Source organism: Aquarana catesbeiana, linkage group LG02 (genome assembly GCF_042186555.1).
Source record: "Aquarana catesbeiana isolate 2022-GZ linkage group LG02, ASM4218655v1, whole genome shotgun sequence".
NCBI lineage: Eukaryota > Metazoa > Chordata > Amphibia > Anura > Ranidae > Aquarana > Aquarana catesbeiana.
Genome location: NC_133325.1, coordinates 104,866,087 through 104,891,374, shown reverse-complemented (window position 1 = coordinate 104,891,374; position 25,288 = coordinate 104,866,087). Strand labels below are relative to the sequence as shown.

The 25,288-nt window shown below is 40.2% G+C and overlaps 2 protein-coding genes across 11 annotated transcripts in view; one reads left to right on the top strand and one right to left on the bottom strand.

The window, feature by feature from the left end:
- NBEA (neurobeachin) overlaps window positions 1-25,288 on the top strand; it is a 919,734-nt gene that overhangs the window by 696,117 nt on the left and 198,329 nt on the right. Inside the window, exon 1 of one of the 10 annotated variants that reach the window (XM_073613324.1) lies at window positions 3,609-4,196. The exons of the other annotated variants lie outside the window; for them this stretch is intronic. The gene's annotated coding sequence lies outside the window, so the exon portion shown is untranslated. Of the gene's footprint in view, window positions 1-3,608; window positions 4,197-25,288 lie in introns of those variants that run through there. 10 annotated transcript variants of the gene reach the window in all.
- On the bottom strand, window positions 2,272-4,250 carry MAB21L1 (mab-21 like 1). Its single transcript, XM_073613327.1, has one exon. The coding sequence runs from the start codon at window positions 3,782-3,784 to the stop codon at window positions 2,705-2,707; it is 1,080 nt and encodes a 359-aa protein (XP_073469428.1). The 5' UTR covers window positions 3,785-4,250; the 3' UTR covers window positions 2,272-2,704.

Below are 25,288 nucleotides of genomic sequence, written 5' to 3'. Positions count from 1 at the left end.
TAAATAAAATAAATGTATTTGTTCTTCCGTATTATAAAAAATAATACAAATGTCATTTATTTAAGGGATATATAATAATAAAGTCCTAAGTAACAGTAAATATGTATTTTAAAAATCTACAAATACGTTTCAGTTTGAATGTGCAATAAGTGCTGCTTTTGTATAAATTGTAGTACTAGATACAATTTTAATAACGTTTTCGGTAAGCAATTGTTTGCCCGAGTTTTCTTTAAATTTTAATAACAATTGTGTTGCAATAATGCATCGATTATGGAGTTTTGTGTTCTTTAAATTTATTTTAATAATAATTGTTTCAATAATAAAAAAAATTAACTATAAACATAAATAAGAAAATAGTGTGCTTTTAATATCTACAGGGGTTTCGTTTTAGGAATGTGAACAAATTATTCTTAATGTGAGTTTATTTTTTTTCTGTCGTAAAAGGTAGTTTATCTGCGTGTATAGGTTTTTCTGAATATATTATTTGTTTTAAATACTTTCCTTATTGCTGTTACCTTATTCCTTATTTAGTTATTACAAATCCAATTACATACAGTGATTAGTGTTGTTTGTGTATATTGTATACTTTCGTTTATTTTAGACAAAAAATGTTTAAATGTTGGTTTATCTCAGTGGCCGTAAATAAATGAATCCACTAATTAGTAGCAATTATCCTTTGTGTATGTGACAGTTGTTGTTGTCTTTTTAGTTGTTGTGTATTGTCACTGTCAGGAACACTGCTCCTGTGTTTACTACATGATCGGCCACGCTGTTTCTCCATTTCTGAAAGTGAAAGTATCTTCATACTGTATTGGATAATATAATAAAAAGAAACACGCCATTCTATATTTTTAGGTCATTTATTAACTTGTCATTAAATTAAATTGGCAACAGTCTTTTTTGTTTAAAATCTAAAATCACAGAAGTCATTAAATCCAGTGTATCTCAAGTGCATTTTCAAATATATAGAATTCAAAGCGCCATCATATAAGCAAAAAAAAAAAAAAAAATTCAAATTTCATTTGAATATATTTAAATAACATTTCAAGTATATTTATGGAATGTTAAGAATAGAACGAGCATTCTGAAACAAACAAAAAATAATGTAAACTTCGGAGTCCTGACACTGTTCATAGACATGAGAAAAGCTACCTTTGTATCTTCAGAGCAGATTCTGTTGTGTTGCATCCAAAAGGGAAATGAAAACTTCACCAGATCACAGAACAACAAACAGCCACAACCTCAAAGACACTGCGAGTCACAAGATTTGGGGGGTGATAAAAAAAAGGTGGGGGGGGGGGTTGTTCGGGTGGCAGATCCAGAGCTTCTTGTGATTATAATCCAGGTTCAGGGGAGGACGATGGAGCCATTGATTTTCAGACATGGAAATCGTATTAATAAAATAGGTCAGGCAGAAACGAATTCTTGCTCTGTCAACCTTACTTTTTTTAAAGGAGCATAAAAAAATGTATCCATCTAAAATCCTTCTTTAGTATAAAAAAATTGTATCCATCTAAAATCAGATTGGGGAGAAGTGCAGTGCTTAACGGGACAGAGCCTGTTGGCCTCAGTGCCATGGGGGGGGGGGGTATTCCAGTTGAATGAAGTTTCTAGTGCCCATGGGAGATTTATGAGGTTCTCCAGGCTCAGGGGCATTGAAAGGAGGGGGTTTATTTCAGGTGAATAAAGGTTTCACCTGGGTGGGTAAGTTTGTATTGCTTGGGAGCTCTTGGGACATGAAAGGATGAGGGGGGTGTATACCAGGTGAATGAATATTTCACCTGGGTGGGTAAGTTTGTATTCAAGGTGAAGGATGTTTTCACTTGGTTGGGTAGGATTGTATAGGTGAATGAGTTGCCCAGTGTCCATGGGAGCTTCTAGATCTCCTCCAGGATCCTGCAACATGAGGGGGTTATACCAGGTGAATTAAGTTTTCACCTGGGTAGGTAGGTTTGTATTCCAGGTGGATGAAGTGCCCAGTGTTTATGTGTGCTTTTAGAGCTTCTGGGACATGGAAGGGTGGGTGAGTAGGTTTATGTACCAGGTGAATGATTGTTTCACCTGGGTGGGTAGGTTTGTATTCCAGGTGAATGAAGTGCCCATGTGAGCTTTTAGATCCTCTCCAGGCTCACGAGACATGGAGAGTTGAGGGGGAGGTTTATGTACCAGGAGAATTATAGTTTCACCTGGTGGGGAGGTTTGTATACCAGGTGAAGGACATGTCCGGGAACATTTTAGGTTCTCTAAGCTCTTGGGTCATGGGTGGGTGGGAAGTTTGTATACCAGGTGAATGAAGTGCCTAGTGTCCATGAGCGCTTTTAGAGGTTCTCCAGGCTCTGGTGGCCATGGAAGGGTGGGTGGGTGGAGAGTTTATCTACCAGGTAAATGATGGTTTCACCTGGTCGGTAGGTTTGTATTCCAGGTGAATGAAGTGCCTAGTGTCCATGTGAGCTTTTATAGGTTCCCCAGGCTCTTGGGGCATGGAAGGGTGGGTGGGGGGGTTTATTTTCCAGGTGAATGATGGTTTCACCTGGGTGGGTAGGTTTGTATTCCAGGTAAATGAAGTGCTTAGTGTCCATGAGAGCTTTCAGAGGTTCTCCAGGCTCTGGGGGACATGGAAGGGTAGGGGGGTGGGGTTATGTGCCAGGTGAATGAAGGTTTCACCTGGGTGGGTAGGTTTTGTATTCCAAGTCCATGGGAGTTTTTAGAGCTTCTCCAGGCTCTTGGGGTTGGTGAGGATCTCCCGGGCCAGCCTCCAGGTCTGCTTGGCGGCGTTCTCCAGGGAGGAGTGGGGTTTGCCCTGGAAGAGGTCCAGGTTGGGAAGGAAGTAGTGCGGGCACCTCCGGCACTGCAGGCAAGAGATAAGTTGGAGGAGGATGCCATTGAGCCGGTCCCCTAGGCACGCCTCGTCCCAGTCCGATTCCCGGGGGTGCTTCTCGCACTCGTAGGAGACCAGAGTCTTCATATTGTAGTTGTTGAGGGGTTGCCCGGGCAGTTCCAGGTGCCGGTCCCGGAGGGTTTTTAGCAAGGACAGACATTTCTTCCTACAGCCGCCCAGTTGTAGCCGGTTCTCGGCCTCAGCAAATTGCAGCACCCAGGCATCGCTCTCCGCCGAGCTCTGCTTACCGGCCAGGGTATGGCACTCCTTGGACAGCAGATTGAAGCCCTCCGCCTTGACCTCAGCCACACGGTTGGGACCCGGCCAGGGGATGTGGGGTAAGGGCCAGTGGGCAGCACTGCGGGGCCAGATGCCGGTACATTTGAAGGCTGGGGTGATCTGCACCACATAGCGGTCCCGGATCCTCAGTTTGACCTCGCTGGTGTCGGCCACCATCTTCACCACGTCCCGGTAGCTGCACTTGTCCACCGCCTGGGCCACCAGGGTCTGGAAGCGGGAGCGGATCTTCCTGGCGGACAGGTAACCGGAGGCGGTGATGAACTCCACCCACAAGGACATGCTCCTCTTCCGACCATCGCTCAGCTTCAGCACCGCACAGCCCGGCAGGGAGCCGTCATCCACAAAGTTGAAGACCCCCATCTGGTTCAGGTAGAGGACCACCTCGAACTCGGTGGGGGAGATGACCTCCAGGCCCTCGTAGCGGTTGTCCATCTCATTGAGGGAACTGATGAAGCGGGGCTCCTGAACCTCCACCTCCTTCAGAACATCGGACACCACCTTACACACCTCCCGGATGGTCTTAGAGATGGCCGCCTTCCTGGCCTGGCACTTCTCGTTGTAGTACTTGTTCAGGTGGTACACCAGCTTGGCCTGGGCGGCGATCATATTGGGGCAGAGATCCGGGTTATACACCGGAGTCTCACAGTAAGCCGACGGATCCAAGGCGGCGGCTGCTGGGGAAGGAGCCAACTTTAAGGAGAAGAGCCGGGGGGCCCGGGCTGGAGTCAGGACTGGGCAAAGGGGGGGCTCCTCCGATCAGGATGGCATGGAAGGATACTGCCTGAGCGGCCCCTCCTCCGGAGCTGGGGAGCACAGGAGAGGGAGGGAGGGGGGCTGTAGTCCAAGTACGGTCCTGCCGGGGAGAGAGAGGACACTCTACACGCTCTATGGAGTCTACACTACACCGCCGTTCATATAAAGGGAGGGCCAGGAGAGCGGCCAATCGCCATCAGCACAGGCTCCGCCTTCAGCCGGATCACCAAAATCTCTTGTCTGTGTGTATGGAGAGAAGAGCAAGGTGGGCACTCCCATCCATGAGGACCTGTCATCATCTATGGATGGCTCTTCACCATCCACTCATCACACTGGCTGCATTCTACAAACCATCTACTTATCATGGAGGGGGATTTACCCCCCCCCCCCACAATATATATATCTATATATGTGTGTGTATAATCTCATCACACCGTCATCTGCCAATCCCTTCTATAAAAACAATCTGTGTGTGTGTGTGTGATCTCCGATCAGATGGAATACATAGAGACACGTGTCTTCCCTGTCTTCTATCTATCTATCTATCTATCTATCTATGATCTATCTATCCATGATTACTTTATCTCTCCAATTGATCGATCCATCGAATTGGTCCATCTCCCTCTCTCTGAGTTATCTCTTTCTCTGATCAATCTAATTTTCTATCTAATTGATTTTTTTATGATTTATTTATCCCAATTTATCTATCTATCTATCTATCTATCTATCTATCTATCTATCTATCTATCTATCTATCTATCTATCTATCTATCTGTCTGTCTGTCTGTCTGTCTGTCTGTCTGTCTATCCCCATCTCTCTATTATTTATCTAATTTTTCTATGTATCCATGATTTATCTATCTCTCTAATTGATCGATCCATCGAATTGGTCCTTCTATGGTCCCTTCTTCTCAATTTCTCTCATCTGTCTATCTGTTTATTCATCTCATTTTTCTAATTGATATATCCATGATTTATCTATCTAATGTATCGATCCATGTATCTGTGATTCCTTTCTCTCTCTCTCTCTCTCTTATATATCTTATCTCTCTAATTTATCTAATCTCTCTATTTTATCGATCCATGTAACTATGATTCATTTCTCTCTCTTATATATCTTTCTATCTCTCTAATTTATCGATCCATGTATCTATGTTTCCTTTCTCGCTCTCTCTCTTATATATCTTTCTATCTCTCTAATTTATCTCTCTCTTTTATCGATCCATGTATCTCTGATTCATTTCTCTCTCTCGCATATCTTTCTATCTCTCTATTTTATCGATCCATGTATTTGATTCCTTTCTCTCTCGTATATATCTTTCTATCTCTCTGATTTATCTGTCTCATTGATTTCTATCTTTGTTTTTCTATCTGTGAGTTTATTAGTGAAGTAGGCAGTGTGTGGCTAATGGACATGTGTGGGGATATGATGTAGATGTTCTATAATGTACGATGTAGGATAAATCTGCCCTCAGACCTATAAACCGAATAGATTGTCTGCAATGTTGTAAAGACTTGATGTGTCAATTAGAGATTAGGAAGGATGGGATGGATGAGGAGGTGTGTTGTGGGTTCCCTCGCACAGCTCGGTGACAGCTTTTGTTGTGTAATGTCGGTGAGATCAGAAATCGGTTCCTCCTAATTGGGATGTGTGTTGTGTTATGTCGGGGCTGGTGCCTGTGATGTCCTCATGTACATGGATGGATGGATGGATCTCCGGACTGTCACCTTCATGCTCATCCTCAGGAGATCTTCTGTCACCAGCTGTCACATGGAGTGTGTATACTCCCTGACATCACACCTACCCCATGTGTCCGGACATGACCATGGATTCTCCATCTCTATCATCTATGATTGTCATCTCACATCGAAGACTACAGTCCTACATGTCATAGAATAGGAGTGCATCTTTTATTTATCAAAAAAAAAAAAGGATTTCATGTTATCAGTGATATTTATAACAATGTTATTGTGGATTTCCAGCAGTTGTCCTTGTTACAGGGATGGACCCATAGATTGTATATAATGGTATATCAGTATATTGTATAAGGGGGGTGGGGGTCACACACACTTTTAGATTGTATATAAAGATTGTATATAATGGTATATTAGTATATTGTAGGGGGAGGGGAGTCACACACACTTTTATATATAAAGATTGTATATAATGGTATATTAGTATATTGTAGGGGGAGGGGAGTCACACACACTTTTATATATAAAGATTGTATATAATGGTATATCAGAATATTGTAAAGGGGGAGAGGGTTCGCACACTTTTACGTTGTTATATAAAGATTGTATATAATGGTATATCAATATATTATATAAGGGGGGAGGGGGTCACACACTTCTATATATAAAGATTGTATATAATGGTATATCAATATATTATATAAGGGGGGAGGGGGTCACACACTTCTATATATAAAGATTGTATATCATGATATATCGGTATATTGTATAGGGGGGGGGGGGTCACACACACTTCTATATTGTATATACAGATTGTATATAATGGTATATCAGAATATTGTAAAGGGGGAGAGGGTTCGCATACTTTTAGATTTTATATAAATATTGTATATAATGGTATATCAGTATATTGTATAAGGGGGAGGGGGTGTGTGTCACACTTCTATATAAAAAAGATTGTATATAATGGTATATCAGTATATTGTACAAGGGGGAAGGGTGTCAGACACTTCTATATATAAAGATTGTATATAATGGTATATAAGGGGGAGGGGGGGGGCACACACTTCTATATATAAAGATTGTATATAATGGTATTTGAGTATATTGTATAGTTGGGGGAGGGGGTCGCAGACTTCTAGATTGTATGTATTGGTATACATCAGTATATTGTATAGTGAGGGGTCATGCACTTGTAGATTGTATGATGTTATCAGTATAGTACAATGAGGGGGTCACACAATCAGTATGGTGGGTTCACACTTCTAGATCGTATTATTGTACAGGGTGAGGGGGGTCACACACTGGTAGATATCATTCAATCATGATATAGATCAGTATATTTTGTAGTGAGAGGTCACACTTGTAGATTGTAATATTGTATGATGGTGTATGGATCTATTGTACAGTGTGGAATGGATCACACACCTCCAGGTTGTATATAATGGTCTATCATTGTATTGTACAATGGGGGGGGGGGCACTGGTGAATTGTATAGATCAGTATATAGTAATGATGATGAATATGACAGGTAAGTTCTGTAGGGGTCCAGTTGTTAGCTGTCACAATCACAGATACATTGTTGTGGTGAGTGGGGTATGTAGAGGATGGTGATCTGTGTAGTGAGTGATACATTGTTGCAGTGAAGTGAACAATGTCCATGCACAGGGTGATACATCGTCCTAGTGTTACAGTGGAGAGTGTTGGATGTGTACAGTCGGTGATACATTGTTGCGGTGAATGGGGCTGTCAATGAATCAGATCACACAAACCCAGCAGAGCTCCGCGCGCCCCCGACTATGGTACTCCAGGCAGTGCGCGCTCGCGATGACTCGTGTGCTGGGTGCGCGCTCTCCTCCTCGCTGTGCGGTGTGCGCGCTCTGGCCTAATAGACGGCCGCCGCACTCACCTCCCGTCTCCTAGCAACCGCCAGCGGTTTTTAACCCTCCCGGCCCCGCAGCCTTTCTATTCCCCTTCTGTACAGAGGACCCCCCTCCCCCCCTGTACACCCCTCAGTCCTCAGAGAAGAGGGACACAACCTGTACACTCAACTACTATAGAGCCCCGGGATTGGATCCTCATTATTATTTCCATACATGGCGAATACCAATCTCACCGAACAACGCAAATCCATTATTTGTAATCATATGCATTTTGTTTTATTTTTTATTTTATTTTTTTATCTCACACACTATATATTATCATAATAATAATAATAATAATAATGTGTGTTTTCCAACTGTTGTCCGGGTGAAAAGTTGCTGTGAATTTTGAATTCAGTAATTCCAGTGCCTGGAGCCAATTGTGCCTGGTTGCCTAGCAACCCCTCCATTATAGCCCAGCAAATGTCATATGAAGTCATTTTATGAAATAGAAAACAAATGGGAAGGAATCGCTCCCAGGCCATGTTTTTTTTTTTTTTTTTTTTGTATATTGTATTTGTATAAAAAGAGACTTTCATTGCAGATCATGTAATACTGGAGACTAAAATAATGTGAAGGTACAATATCCTCATAGGAGAGCCAAACCCAATTCTGGGGCATTATCACCTACAAAATAAAATACTCTCAATTCTTATCTGTCTGATTCTAATAGATTTATAGTATATTTTCTCCTAAAAATAGAAATGTGAGGTGGGGGGGGGATCAGCAGAGCCCGGAGGGGGTGATGTGGGGGTTGTACCCGGACACACAATACTAAAGGAAACAATTTTCAGAGACGGGGGCAGCAAAGGTCACAATGTAGACAGGAATACAATAAGTGAGAAGAATTCTGCATGAAGGCAATCCTGACATGTGGGCACCCAACGCCTGCAACAATCTGCCTTCACCTGCCCACCTTCCTTCCTTCTACTACGCCATAGTATATGCTGGTATACCAGCAACAAGCCACCAGAAAATAAGAATACACAATTATTTTGTGTATGTGTGTCTATGTATACTTTAAAAAAAAAAAAAAGATGTATACATTTAAATTCTATATAATAATATATATTATTATAGATATTTTTGGGTTTTTCTTTCACTCTGATATATATATATAGTTACATAGTAGGTGAGGTTGAAAAAAGACACAAGTCCATCAAGTCCAACCTATATAGATATACATCTATATATATATATATATATATATATATATATATATATATAGATGTATATCTATATGTAGATGTATATCTATCTATCTATCTATCTATCTATCTATCTATCTATCTATCTATCTATCTATCTATCTATCTCTTTTTTTTTTTTTTTTTTCTAATCTTGCATTACGATGTTCAAGTAAAATAAGTGCACACGATTATTTTAAGTGTGAGTATATGCAAAAGTATTTATATACTTTTATTATTATGACTATATATAATCTAATCCTACATCACAATTTTCAAGTAAAATAAGTGCACACACAATTCTTTTAAGTGTGTATGCATAAGTATTTATATACTTTTTATTATATATATATATATATTTATATATATTTTTTTTAATCCTGCATCGCTGTGTTCCAGTAAAATAAGCACACACCGTTATTTAAAGTGTACATAAGTAATTTAAAGTGTACATAAATGCATAAGTATTTAGATATATATTTATATACTTTTATTGTGAGGTATATATTTATATAAAATATAATCCTGGATCACTGTGTTCCGGTAAAATAAGTGCACACAGTTTTTGCAAGTGTGTGTGTATATGCTTAAGTGTTTTTATATATATAGATATAGATATATATCTATATCTATATATAGATATAGATATATATATATATATATATTATGAGATGTGTGTATTTTTTTTCTTCATCTTGAATTACACAATGATCTGTGATGATTAAAGCATTGTGCACACTGTTTTATTTCCTCTTTTATGTGTGTATGTTTTATTATTTACAGATGTGTCTTTTATAAAGCAACATTTTTAATGTTGAATTTGAATGAAAAAATATTATACTAGGAAAAATTATTAAAGATTTTCGTCTTTAACTTGTAATACATATACAAGGTAGACACCACTTTCTGTTATTTATAACCACAGTTGACACTTTTTTATTCATTTTTTGTTTTGAACAACTCTTTTCTTTTTTTTTCCCCTAAAATACATACATGTTTGTGTTATGCAATTTACACGAAGGCATGTTTTTTAGAAATTGAATGTGGAAGTTGCAGGCTTTTTATATTGTATTTGAGCATCAATCCTGCTTTTAACCTGATATCTTATGAAAGCTAAGGCTCTTTTTTTTTTTTTTTTTTTTTTCGATGATCATTGCACAGGATTAAAATGTCCCCAGAATGCATCTGTTGGTAGGAAATGTAGCCATGGGCATATTTATTTTATTTGTAATACATGTGGCTTTTTACTCACTAAAGTGAACACCATAAGGTCTACCTAGTGGGTAAAAAGCCACATGTATTACAAATAAAATAAATAAATAAGTAAGAAAACTTTTTTTTTTCTTAGCAGCTAGATGAATGATTTTTGTTGTGCTTTGAGACAGCCGAGTACAAAAATAAAAACCTAATTAATTGCTCCTCTTCTTGAGGCATTTTCATTTCTCACTTGCAATATGGAATGCTTGTCAGATTTTCTGATGAATGAGTATCCTTCATTTGCATAGTTTTCACATTAACACAAAAAATTAGTTTTATTTGAATGGAAACTAGTTTACATAATGATAGAAATCATTTCAAGTAAGCAGCAAGCACATCATTTAAATTACTTCATTTGAAAACCAAAATAAGTAAACATTTCTAAATTGCGTTTTGACAAAAAGTAAAAATTAAGTGTAAAAGCTTGCAAGTAAAAAAAATGTAGAGAAATATGAATTAAAAAAAAATAGAAGTAGTATTTTTTGATCAGTGTTATTTAGGTGATGTCTTGTGAAGTAACGTGTTCAGAATGGCAATGTTTACTTCCATGAGTCATATTTGTAAAAGTGTAAGATGGAACTGTGTTGAAAAGACAGAACATCACGGTTGTTTTGTATGGAAAAATGCTTGCTAGTATGTCCTACAAGAAGCTGTATTTGTGTAACACAGCAAAGGCAACTTAAAGGCAGGCACAGTTTCTTTGCTACTTTTTAGAAGCTGGGACACAGTGGGTGCCAGCTGTCAGAGCTCGGCTAATGATGACAAATGCCCCTCTAGATGCAGATTGGAGTGCTTGCAGGCGGCCCTCAAAGTCAGCCAGATTACCTTCCTTCAGATAGTAATTTAACCTTCTAAACTCTTATGTCACACTGAAATTACTGAGTTTAATGGTTAGCATCCGCACAGCTTATTTTGTAAAATTCACAAAAGCACATAATTTTCAAGGGCAAAATTATTCAGCAATTGTGAATTATTTGAAATAATAATAAAAAAATAATAAAAAAAAAAAAAGGTTAGCATAGACATCCGGTAGGTCATTGGTTACACATTAGTGTATCTGCCAAGTGTGTCGGTGTCCAGATTAATTTAAAATTTTAATGGCCAAGGTCATTTTGAGTAATTATTGTTTGTGTCTAGACGCAATTATAGCGAGCTCCAGACGCAATTCTGCTTTCTGCTAAAAAAAAAAAAAAAAAATGAAATAAAAGATGCTAAATCCCCAGCACTTCTAATAGCAGACACAATTTTAAAAAGTTAAAGGTATTCCATATTTGCTTCAGTCTGGTCTTTAGTTTTTGTGGAATTTACTGTTTGTGTTTGAGAAACATTTGATTTAAAATACAAATATAAAATATTTAACAAATTAAATAAAAATGAAACTTTTTAGGTTTTACAATTTTTCTTTTGAAAACCGTATCTTACAGAAATATTGTCCCCCCTCCCCCCCCTTTTAAAGGAGCAAGAAAATAATGAAAAGGGTTAATCTTTTTGTTTGATCTGCTTTAATTCCACAGACCTGTTAATAAACGCTGCCATGGCTGTTTTTTTCAGCCCGCATTTAGTTGCTTGAAAGGCTATCAAATCAAGTCCAGAGCCAACACAAAAGAGACCCTTTTCATGTTTGGTTTGCCCCATCTGTGTCCTCTGGTGGTTTATGCATTAGGAGCTGTTGCCACATGAATCCAAATGTGCCAGGCAGTTGTTTTATGGACTCTCCCTGTGCGAGGAGGAGTTTATAAGTGGTCCCTTCTATTGTCTGTCACTCCCAGCTGACATTGTACATTCTGCTCACCATATTTGGTGGGTAATAATAACTAATGAAGCCTGGAACAGCCCTTGTTCAGAGTGATTTAATCTGTTCCTTGCATGGGCCTTTCTTTGTAGGTCTGTGGAATGTCCACTTGACACTCATTAGTTGGCGCATGCTTTGCATGTTCCCCATTGTCTGTATCCAGCTTTTATGGACAAACTTTTCCTCTAGACTAGACTGAAAACAGATTATACATGTATATCAATCTATAGCTTTTACTGACTATGTGGAAGAAATAATCCATTCATTCTGCTCATTGATATATAAAATAAAACATTGATTTTTGGTAGTAGCGTTCTTTTCCTTTTTTTTGTTTTTGTTTTTGTTTTTTTAATATTGCTTTTTATTTAAGTTACTTAATTTGTATGTCCATGCATCATTATCCTCTTTTTCTATTTATTACTCTATTACAAAAAGAAAAAAAAAAACAAAACTGCATCTAAAAACTAGACAATGGTTAACCACTTGCCTACAGGGCACTTAAACACCCCTCCTGCCCAGGCCATTTTTCAGCTTTCAGCGCTGTCGCACTTTGAATGACAATTGCGCAGTCATGCTACACTGTACCCAAACAAATTTTTTTATCATTCTCTTCACTCAAATAGAACTTTCTTTTGCTGGTATTTAATTACTGCTGGGTTTTTTATTTTTTACTTAAAGTCCAAAAATTTTGAAAAAATTATGTTTTTACTTAGTTTCTGTCAGTAAGTTTTGTAACCCAGCAATTTTTCCCCTTCACTAATGTGCGCTGATGAGGTAGCACTGATGGGCATTGATGAGATAGCACTTATGGACACTAATAAGGTGGCACTGATTAGGTGGCACTGATGAGGAGGCACTAATATGCCGCACTTATGAGCTCTGATATGTGGTACTGATAGGCGGCACTGATGGACACTGTTAGTTGGTACTGGTGGGCATTGATGGGTGGCACTGATGGGCATTGATCGACAGCAGTGATGGGCAGCACTGATAGGTGGCACTGATAGCCAGCACTGACTGGCATCGCTAATGGGCACTGATTGGTGGCACTTGTGGGCAGTGGTGGGCACTGATTGCTGCCACTGGTGTGCACTGATTGGTGACACTGTTGGTACTATATTGTAATCAGGGCACTAATGATCAGTGCCCTGATTACTTGTGTATATGCCGCTGACACTCTGTCAGTGCGAGAAGAGGAGCGCTGATTACCAGCATCTCCATGTTTACATGTGGCCGGCTGTGATTGGACACAGCCGATCACATGGTTAAAGAGCCGCGGATGTGGCTCTTTTACAGAGATCGGGCTTGCGCCGTGTCCTAGCAAGGGCGAGGCCAAGGTTAAGGACGTGCAAGAGTGGCCATTCTGGGACGCTGTCATATGACGCCGTCCCAGAACGAGAGCCGCTCGTCGTTATTTGAGTGTGGGCGGGCGGTAACTGGTTAAAAAAGAAAAGGGGACTACAATTAAAACAAGACTATTCAAAACTGAAAGCATAACTAAAGGCAAAACTTTTTTTTTTTTTAGTTTTGTACAGAACGGAGATTTATTAGAACACCTACTAGGTTTTTATTGCCATCTCTGTCTCTGTAAAGCCTAGTACACACGATCAGAATATCGTACAAAAAATAAAGATTTTGATCGTATGATAATCCCTTTATTCGTACACAGCTTTCGTCCAAATTTATCCAGAGGGACAAACAGGAAAATTTTGCCTGTCCGATTTTTGTTTAATCAGTACAGTTTTCTTCCAAAAATACAATATAAATAGATTACATCACTTCCATATTTGTATTCGGTAGTATGAGAATTTTCGTATTTTAGTAACCTATTCGTTTTTGATATAGAGACTAACTAGCATGCAAAAAAAAAAAAAAAACGGACGATCATTCGTCCGTTAATCTCATTGTATATACTAGGCTTTAGGGAGCTTCATCCTCTCTATTTGTTCTGTTTACCATTATTATCAAAAGTGAAAGTAAAAGAAAATGACAAATTTTGGGTTGTCCCCAGAAAAGTAATAAAGGGGAAATCGTCCAATAGGGACAATCGTTCTGGTGACCTGGGGGGCCCCAAGGAATTCCTATAATTTGCAGGAATTTCCTCTCAAGTCCTGTTTTGGCTATGGGACATGAAGTGAATGGAAATCTCCCCAATGGGACACCAATGGAAAAAAAAGAAAAGGGTCATAACCCTCCCTTACTCTGTCAAAAATGAGAAAAATTAAGTTAGAAACTTCCTGGAGTTGGAGATCTTGGTAGTCCTCTATGCTTAGACAACTGCCAGTGATTAGTAATCATGGTTACATTCAGCATTTTATTTTAATCTTGATATATAAATCATGACGCTGACAAACTCAATAGAAACACTTTAGTGCATGTCCAAGCACTCTTTTCTTTGTGATGGATCTGCTAGAAGTAGTATTAAATCCTTGAATGCTTTTATTATTGTCAATTACAATAAAGTTTTCCGAAAATCCTTTTTACATTTATAAGAATCGCCACCACTTCCACTTCTGGTGTAGCATTTCCACCTTACTCCTGGTTGGGAAGAGAGCACACAGAATCTTACTAAGGCCCCTTTCACACGATCAGACCGTTCAGGTCCGCCTGTCAGTTTTGACGGTGGACCTGAACGGGCGCTCCATGTTAGCCTATGGAGCGACGGATGTCAGCGGAGACATGTCCGCTGACATCCAACCCGGTCCGATTCGCTAAAAGCAGACGGATGGCCCTACGTTCAGATCCGTCGCTGGCGGATCGGGTGAGATCTGATGAAAACGGACCATGCTGTCCGTTTTCATCCGATCCCTCCATAGGCAGCAGTGGCGCCTGACAAGCCTCTCCCCGCTCAGTGAGCAGAGAGGGACCTGTCATCCGCCGGCTCAGCGGAGATCAACATAGAGATCTCCCGCTGAGCCGGCGGACTGAGGCGGGCTCCGTGGAAACGGAGTCCGCCTCGTGTGAATGAGGGCTAAAACTGGAGAAAAATCTGGTGCAGCTGTGCAGAGAAACCAATCAGCTTCCAGATTTTTGTGGTCAAAGCTTAATTGCACAACCTGAAGTTAGAAGCTGATTGGCTACCATACACAGCTGCAACAGATTTTGCACTCTCCAGTTTTAGTAAATCAACCCTTATATGCCCCATGATGTATTGTGCACACTATGTTAGTGATGGATAATCAGAGTTACTGCTGGTCCCTCCTCACTTTTATTTTAAAACACGACAGTTTTGTTTTTTTTTTTAAACAAACTTTACTGTACATGTTTCTACCATGTGCAAATCTACCAATTGCAGATGAGGAACCATCCTAAGGGATGTGTGCATGCTGTGGTGGCTCCATAGAGGCCCAGCTAGTGATGGTGCCCACCACAGAAACGGAAGTCTGGCTTTGGAACAAAACAAAAGGATCTTTAGCTGGAAGGAACAGACAGCACACATTATGAATGTGCAGACCAGAGTACAGTTAAGGTGTTATTCTGGCATAAAACTATATTCAACCACCTGCCTACTGGGCACTTTTACCCCCTTCCTTCCCAGGCCATTTTTCAGCTTTCAGCGCTGTCACATTTTGAATGACAATTGCCCAGTCATGTAACATTGTAGCCAAATGAAATTTTTATAATTTTTTTTCTTTTGGTGGTATTTAATCACTGCTGTTTTTTTTTTTTTTGCTAAAAAAATGAAAAAAGACCGAATATTTGGAGAAAAAAAAGTTGTACTTAGTTTTTGTCAGTAAATTTTGTAAATAAGTAATTTTTCTCCTTCACTGATGTGCGCTGATGAGGCTGCACTGATGTGTGCTGATGAGGCGGCACTGATAGGTGGCACTGATGGGCAATGATAGGCAGCACTGACTGGTGTCACTTTGGGTACTGATTGGTGTCACTGATGGGCACTGCTGGGGCTGTACTGTAATTAGCGTACTGTTGATCAGTGCCCTGATTACCTGTATAGGTCTCCCCGGCGAGGAGATGCCGCTGATTGTGAGCCGGGGAGAGCCGATAAAGGGCACTTCCTTGTTTACATGTGACCGTCTGTGATTGGACACAGCCAGTCATCGGCTCTTTACCGAGATCGGGGTTGCGCCGGGTCCTAGGAATACGTCACAGCTGCGATCACTGCTCTGTGTGCCGGTTCTGGGACACCATCATATGATGTCATCCCTGAATGAGTGCATCCTGCCGCCGTCATTTTACTATACGGCGGGCGACAAGTGGTTAAAATGCTCATACACCCCTTCTAAATCCTATACTTAACTACCCAGTAGAAGCAAGATGCTTTTTATTACCTATTCTCGGGGTGTCCCGATCCAGTCACATGATCGGCTGTTCTCTCTCAGCTATCAGTGGCTTGGGGTGAAGGGAGCACCAACAATGGATGTCCCAAAGGTAAGCCTATGGGAGATGTTACCGCTCAGGCACTGGCTGACACAGTGGAGATCACATGACGGAACCCGAGCACTCTCAGAATAGGTAAGCATCTCTAATCTACGGAATAGTTAGTGTAGATGGTAGAAGGGGGAGGAGTGGTAGCAGTTTAAAGATTAGATAGTTTTGTCCTGGAAATATTATTATTATACAGGATTTAGAGGGTAGACAGTACAATTACAATACAATTTAATACAGTAACAATCAGAGAGCCCTGCTCGTTAGAGCTTACGGTCTAAATGAAAACTGTCACAGTAAAACCAATATTTATAGAGTTCCAGAAGCACTTTTGACCTGAAATATTTTCAGATTCAGGTGGGATTAAAAAGAGGCATTTTCATTCCCACAGCTTCCTGTTGAGTATTACCTGTAAAAAGACAAGGAAGACAGTCTATTCACATCCTGAAGTGGCTTTAAATTGAAAATGAATTGCAGTAGGATACACAGCTGTTAACACAATATGAAATAATGAAATTAACATTGAATATTAAAAAATGTAAACTTCTTCACCCCATGCTGGGGCTAATTAGTGGAAGGCTTATGTCTACTCTATATTGTCAATTAGTGTAAGGCAGCACAAAATGCACCCTGGTACTTTTATATGCTTAAGAGTCTCACCTTCGGACATTTTTAGATTCAGTCCTTTGTTACCAAGTATACTTTTCTTATTTTCTTCTCTATGTTCTCAATGACTATCCCCAGCTTTGAAACACACTAAAATGTTGGGGTAGTGCACACAATTCTGATAATTGGATGCCACGTTATCTGCCTTTGGTGAATTTTGTGGGAGATTTCTGACTGTCCTAGCAGTGACCTCTGGATTTATGCCCTTAAGGACTGGGCCATTATTTGCGATTCGGCACTGCGCTGCTTTAACTGACATTTGCGCAGTCATGCTAAGTTGTACCCAAACAAAATTTAGGCCTTTCTTTTCCCACAAATAGAGCTTTCTTTTGGTGGTATTTGATCACCACTGTAATAAGCGTATATTGATTGGTTTGCGCAAAAGTATATATTTTTTTTTTTATTTTATAAAAATGCACTGATTACTGTATAAATGACACTGGCAGGGAAGGGGTTAACACTAGTGGCGATCAAGGGGTTAAATGTGTTCCCTGGGAGGTGTTTCTAACTGGGGTGGAGGAGAGAGAGCGCTGTTCCTGATCACTAGGAGCAGACAATGTCTCTCTATTCCCCTGTCAGAACGGGGATCTGTTTGTTTATATTGACAGGTCCCCGTCCTGGCTCTCTGTGGAGCGATCGCGCGTGGACATCGTGGCCGCCGGTTACGCACATCGGCTCCAGCGCCGTGGGTGTGCGTGCCCTCTGGGTCTCTTGCACAGACCGACGTACAGCTACGGTGCATCGCGCAATAGAGCCAACCTGCCGCAGTATAATGATGCCAGCTGGTTGGCAAGTGATTGTAAAGTCTTTTTTTTCTCTAAAAATAACAAACATATCATACTTGCCTGCTCTGTGTAACGGTTTTGCACAGGGCAGCCTAGATCCTCCTTGCGGGTCCCTCTTTGGCTCTCCTGGCCCCTCCCTCCTGTTGAGTGCCCCCACTGAAAGCAGCTTGCTATGGGGGCACCCAAGCCGAGTCACAGCTCCCTCTGTCCATTCAGATACTGAGCCCCGGTTCAACTCCGACCCCTCTCTCCTCCTGATTGGCTGAGACACAGCAGCGGCGCCATTGGCTCCTGCTGCTGTGTCTCAGCCAATCAGCGGGAATTTCCCAGACGGCCGAGGAACTCGTGGATATTGTTGGATAGAGATGGGGCTCAGTATTAGGGGGTGCTGGAGGGCGGCTGCTGCACACAAAAGGTTTTTTTATCTTAATGCATAGAATGACTTTACAACCACTTTAATGCACTTTAATGCAGCTAGATATTTATTAAAAATAGATACTTTTTTTTTTAAGTGCACATAAATTCATATGTTTGCTGCCCTTTTCTTATCCTCTCAGCAGACTGGGGATGGAAAGAGAACACCACAGTGTTCCTTCTAAAGCCGCATACACACGAATGTAATGTCCAACAGAAAAAGTCCGACAGAAGCTTTTCATTGTCTATTCTGATCGTGTGTATGCCTCATCAGACTTTTTTTTCCCGAAAATTCTGATGGACCTAGAAATAGAACATGTTCTACATTTTTCCGATGGAACCAATTCCTATCGGGAAAACCGCTCATCTGTATGCTGTTCCGACGGACCAAAAACGACGCTTGCTCTGAAGCAAGTACAAGGCGGAAGCTACTGGCTATTGAACTTCCTTTTTCTAGTCCCGTTGTACGTGTTGTACGTCACTGCATTCTGGACGGTCGGACTTTGGGTTGACCGTGTGTAGGCAAGACCGCTTGAATGGAATTCCATAGGAGAAACCTTTGAAGTTTATTCTGACGGCAAAACCGGTCGTGTGTACGCGGCATAACATCTATATAACTATAGATTATATTTATCTATGTATTTAGCAGTTTGCCATGGTTTCAATTTTAATGTCAGTGGTTGCAGGTATCCAAGAATAATATACAACAGAGAAAAATGGCATTAAATACAGATTATAGTATATGGTATCCCTCAAAGGCAATGTAGTTGGGAAACCCTCCTTGAAGCCGACAGGCTTTATAATTATTCAGAGTTTTATTTCACAGTTGGTCAGAATTGCAGAGTATTCTCCATTATAGCTTACCTCATGTTTTATAATGGCTACAAACAAGGCACAATACTGTACCTTTCCAAGGAGAGCAGTGCTTATGGGTGGGGGTATAGCACCTTTTCAGTACCATTCTAATCTTAAAATGTGGGGAAAAAACCTTGGAATAACATCCTAAGCAAACAGATCAATTATATACTTGCAGCCAAGACACAAAACAATAAAAAATAAAATAATAATAAAAAAGTTTAGCAGGTACCTACGCTTTTCTTCCAGGAAGTGAAACACACAGGAAACCTGTAACTGTTGACAAATCTTTTTGGGGAGGGTTAGAACTTACATTAAGGTATTTATTGTCCTCTTATTGGGGAGATTTACACTTACTTCATGTCTCCTCAGGAGAGGAAGTGATGGGAATCTCCCCAATGGGGATGCAGACAATAAACAACTGACAGACATGTTAACCCTTCTGCACCACTCTAAAAAAAATGTGTTTTTATTGCTGTCTGTGTCTGTGTCTCTGTTAGAAATATTCTTGTCTACCTCTCTTGCAGACCACTATTACTAAGACCGGAAGAGGAAGAATTCTTTTGAAATCCTCTAACCATAACTAAAAATCCCCTTTCACATGGGATGTAATCTGCTTTGCTCTGCATGAGATCTGTCCACAGGTCCGTGTCTGCTCAGTTTATGCAGAGCGGACATGGACACAGCCTGCTCTGTTTTGTGGGCGGTCGGGTATAAACGGACTGGCTGTCCATTTACACCCAACTACCCTCTGATCCAATCCGCCTAGACAGAGGGGAATGGATTCTCTTCTATTTTTTTTTCCTTAGCGGACCAGACTAGATTGGATTGGATTGGAGGTAGGCAGCCCTTTACACCCGCCAGTCTCTGGGGATTCATGGATTATCCAATCAAGCACTCCTGAAGAACTGACAGGCAGACCTGATCGTATCGCCCATGTGGAAGGGGCCAAAGAAAACTTTTGTCTAGAGTTATGCCTAAGCTGTGATTTAATTAATGGAAACCTTATGGATATTTTCTTGGATAAACATTACAATTTTTTTACTGAATGGAAACACTGCCTTGATTTGTAGAAATGAACAGATTCATGACCTGCTTTGCTTTTGCGTCTAAGTGGCCTCTGTTACCTTGGGGCAGCGTGTGGAAAATGCCTCCGGTGCTTTTTTCTTTCTTTCTGTGTGTATTTCCTTGTTCTTCTCCTACTACATGTAAACTTACACTGAGAAAAAAGTATCTTTTTATATCATAGCCTGTACACCTGTTAGAAGAGAAATGGGGCCTCGTTCTAAAAATAAAAGTTGTCTGGTTGCCCCCGGCTTCGGTACTTCTGAGTCACAGAATTGGATCAAGCATGCAGCATATGAGTGCCAGAAACTTTTTAGAATTCCTTATCACTGTACTCGTTCTGGGTTAGTGAAAGAAAGTATTGCCATCATTTGAAAACTTTGGCAGCCAGGCACCTAAACAGATGGGAAGGTTAAAAAAAAAAGGCAGCATACGTAATTATCCCATGACCAGTAAAGAATGTTTACAATCGTATGTGTAGGTTAGGAGTGGACAGGCATTAGATAACGATCATTTTGTAAAATCATACCAAAGGTAAGTATTATGAGCAAACCGTTCAGAATTAGTTATTGTCTGTGTGTGTTTATCTGCAACTATATTGTGATTGACGGCCACAACTTAAGCCTAGTACACACTGTTCGTTTTTTACGTTCAACCCAGCAGGCTGAACTAAAAAAGCTGAAGAACTCAGCAGGAGCCACTGTACTTATCATCCGATGTTAGTACAGCGATATCCCCTGCTGAGCTATTGTGTTCTGACAGGGGAACACCCCCCCCCCCAAACACATCGGTCAGAGCTCCCAGCCCTTGGCTGAGAGCGCTGATCGGATACCGATCGGCAGACCTTTATCGGTCCCTTTGACAGAAGTTCAGCTGGCTTCTGTTGGACCAGCTGCCATACACACAGGCCGAATGTTGCCCGGATTCTATTGAACCTACCGTGTGTACTAGGCTTAAAAGAACAGAGAAATGGTAACCCCGTGGATGGTGACCACTTTATATGCCAAGGCAACTGTAAAGCAAACTCTGTTTTTGTCCATTGGTGAATAGTTGATGGTCTCTAGCTTTGCAGCCGATTCGTGTATTGCCAACAATAGGTTGATGTAATGGTTCTTCTAAGAAGGGCACACTTTCATAAGCAGTTAAATTCTTTCACATCAATTATATATTCCAGTATGGTGTAAAATGTGTACTGCTGTCATCTGGGAATCTCGCTTTAATTCATCTTGAGATGCACTGGTGAACCACTGATTTTACTGGCTGTCGGTTACAATAGGAGGAGGAGATATTCAATACAGTTGCTTACCAAAAAATGGGTTTTACTATCTGTTAGAAAATGAACACCAGTAAGTATCACAGGAAGCCATTTTAGTTCTGGGATATCAGTTCTAGATTCAATGGTCCTGGAAAGTGCTACTTTTTCCTCTTCATTCCCTGAGCAGCAAAGCCAACTTTTTTTTTTAAGCATATTGGTTGTATATACAGCTCTATTCATATTATTAAAAGTGGTAACTGCATTTGGTTGATTATAAGAGGTCTTGGATTTGTTTAAATCTTTCAAGATTTGAATCTCTCTGCTGCTAAAGCCTAGTACACATGATCAGAAAATCATACAAAAGATATCACTTTAGAAGCGATTGTATGATAATCTGATGGTTATTAAAAACAAAACAATTTTTTTTTTTTCGTACAAAACCAGATTGCACAATTTTCATTTAATCAGTACAGTTTTCGTCTGAAAATACAATACATGACATCACTTCTGCAGTTATATTCTGTCATACAAGAATTTTTGTACATTGAGTAACCTCTTCATTTTTTATATGCTCCTTCCCCACAGTTACAACCTTTTGTACCACCTGCCCCACCCTATTAGATTGTAAACTCTTCTGAGCAGAGCCCTCTTAATCCTCTTGTATTTTATTGTATTATAACTGTATTGTCTCCCTTTTATATTGTAAAGCGCTGCGTAAACTGTTGGTGCTATATAAATCCTGTATAATAATAATAATAATAAAAAAAAAAAAAAAGAAGACGATCATTCGTCTGATATTCTCATTGTGTGTACAACCCTTAAGGGACACAAGACACTGTACTATGTTAGTGTCTTATCATAAAAACAATAACCATAAATTCAAAGATAAAATACTGACTCCTATATAGGAACAGTGTTCAAACATTTAAATGACTTTGGTCTTGCTAACCCTCTGGGCATTAAGTCTAGCTTTCATTACATTAACCCAACAATTACCTCTGGGTATTTTTTATTGTTGCCATGCGAACTGCAGACTAGCGAGTGTAATTAATTTTTCTTTCAGGTTTGTGTGGATGATTTTGGAGATTCCAGGGCCGGGGTCACAAGGCAGTTTTTGGATTTGATTTTGTCAGTATCCATACTCTGAGAAAGCACTGTCATGCTTCAGTAAGGATCTTAACATATACCACGGTATATCTAAATAGTTTTGCATTGATAAAACATGGACTGGTATTAAAATCTCAACGTACATTATTTTCATAATATGATGCATGTCATTGGGCTTCGCCGCTCTTTTGTACATAACCTCATCAGTTTCACTCACCTGGTTGGAATTCAAATTGCTCGATTTGTATTGACAGTGTTTTGGCAGCCTTTGTGGAGTGTGTAAGCACAAAAAAGGGACTATAAGACTGAATGAAAGAGTGTGCTGACACCACCTAACAAGAAGGGATTAGGTGTTTACAGAAGAAGCAATATGATAGGTCAAGTATAAGAGGCACTTCACAAGAGTGCTTCAGCACATAATGAGTGAGTGACTGGAGAGTGCAGGGTTGACACTGCTTGGCTTCATTTCATTGCTGATGCCTCTCTTCTCTCCAGCCCTCTTGATCATGCTCAGCTGCTCTCCTCTCGTGTAGAGAATAATAGGAGGGGAGGGAAAAAAAAGCTTCTTTTTGTCTAATTTTCTTCCTGATTTACACATTTTAGGCGTTTTTTTTTTTTTTTTTTTTTCTTTCTTTCTTTACGTGCCTTGTTTGAGATTTTTTTTTGTGCAAGGTGCTGCTCTTTTTTTAGCCTGGGGCCCATGGACTAATTTGTGTGTCTACAATTACAGCATGTTTTCAGCAGCCTGTTTTTATAAGCAGACCTCGTACTTGCATCTGGGCTGTCTGAATTGCTGTGTTATTTCACAAACAAGTGTGTGTAATCACAACTCTGGACAATGTCTTTATTAACCATATAATTTTAGGTTGAACCTATGTTCTTTTTAACAAGCAAATGTGAGTTTGGAATTTAACCTATTATTTCTTGATCGTATGAGATTAAATTAGCCATAGACAGAAAATAGTATCCTGATTGCACATTCAAGTGCCAAACGTTTTTTTAAGTGCAAAATTATGCATGCTTATATTGCTCAGTTATGCATATTTAAGTACAGAGCAGACAATCCTGGCTCCAGGCCTATCTAGGGGGAATATGCTGATGACCTTTTCCCCTGAGATCAGTCATAGGGTGGTGTTTCAAGGTATCAACCAACATAACGATTATTGTCAGGTCAGTCTAATAATGATTAGGCTGAATAGCAAATCTTCTAAAGGTTATGATTTCATTAAAATTGTTATATTCAAAGCCATATATCATACAGCCAAACATATCTTAGAAATAATAGTCTCTTTTAGAGACTATTAAACTTGTAGAGTAGGGTCTGAAATCTATGTGTATTTGAAATAATATATAGTGTCGATCACATTCAATCCAATAGGCACTAAATCCTCCTCCTTGAAGTAATATTAAAGGCAACATAAAAAACAAAAACAAACAAAAAAAAAACATGTTATACTCTCCTGCTCTGTGCGGTGGATTTGCACAGCACAGCCATGATCCCTCTCTTCTCTGCTCCCCCGCTGGCACTCCTGGCCCCTCCCTCCTGCCACATGCCCCCAGAACAAACTGCTATGTGGCACCCAAGCAGGGTCGCTCCTGAGCCACTGCTTTGCGTCTCCATTCACACACAGAGCCGCAGCTTGACCCCACCCCTTCTCATTGGCTGTGATTGACAGCAGTGGGAGCCAGTGGCTCCCGCTGCTGTCTTAGCTAATGAGGAGGGAGAGTCCCCGGAGAGCCGAGGCTCTCATGCACATCACTGGATCGAGATGGGGCTCAGGTAAGTATTAGAGGTGGAGGGGGGGGGGGGCTGCTGCACAGAGATTTTTACCTTCTTGCATAGAATGCACAAAGGTACAAAACCTTGAGCCTTTAAAACCACTTTAAATGATTAGTAGGAGTTATTCAACTGGACTTGTTCTTAAATGCTATGAAATACCATAGTGTCTTCTGTAGCCTTCAATACATTTCCCTGCCACCATGAGCAGCCTCTGGAGCCACAAGAAAAAGCCTAATATGTCCAAGTATGTTTTACACGTAGACGCTACCCCTGGCTTCCAACAATTCAACAGTCTATCTGACCAACCCATTCTTATGCTAAAAGTTGTCAGGTGTGGGTAGTAGGAAATGCATAACCCTATTCAGATACTGACATTTGGAAAGTCACTTAGGTAGGGATTTTTGGGGACTCAGTGGATCAGGACAATGCTCAGTATAAGGTAAAATAGACACCTTATAGTGCCTGCTGTCCCTCTAGTATATTTGTTTGGGCAAGGTACATGATTTTTCTAATTATACCCTGGTCAAAAAAGAAGAATCAAATCAACATATCCATATTATTGGTGTCTCTTTCCCGATTGTAGTTTACTTTTAAGGTCCTTTCTCTTGTATCTGCATGTGCAATCTACATGATTTTTTAAATTATATCTTGCAGTATGCAACTTCTAGTCAAAAAAGAAGAATCAAATCCAAATATCCTAATATGATCCATATTATTGGGTGTCTTTCTGGACTGTAGTTTTCTTTTAGGGCCCTTTCACTTGTATCCACATGTGGCAATTTAATAAATGATGCATTCTTTTAACACTATTGTAAAGCATGCAATATTTTGTTAACGTATTATGTAGAGTGGTGGAGGATTATTTAAAGAGGTGCTCCAGTCTCCCTCCAAAAAATTAGGTCAGCAGCTACAAATACTGTAGTTGCTGACTTTTGATAGAAGGACACTTACCCCCAGATCCAGCTTTGTTCTCACCCTAGCTGATGCTTCAATCGGCTTTGGGGTGCAGGTGGCGGCGTCTTCTTTGTTTTTGTTTTTTTGGGGTTTTTTTAGGTAATTTTATTTATAAAATAAAACTACAGAGAAAATATACAACGTACCACACAAATGTACATAGTTAAAAAAAAATTAACAGTTTCAATTAGGCAAAACAATGGTCTGGCTTCCAACTGCACATGCGTGATCCGCGTT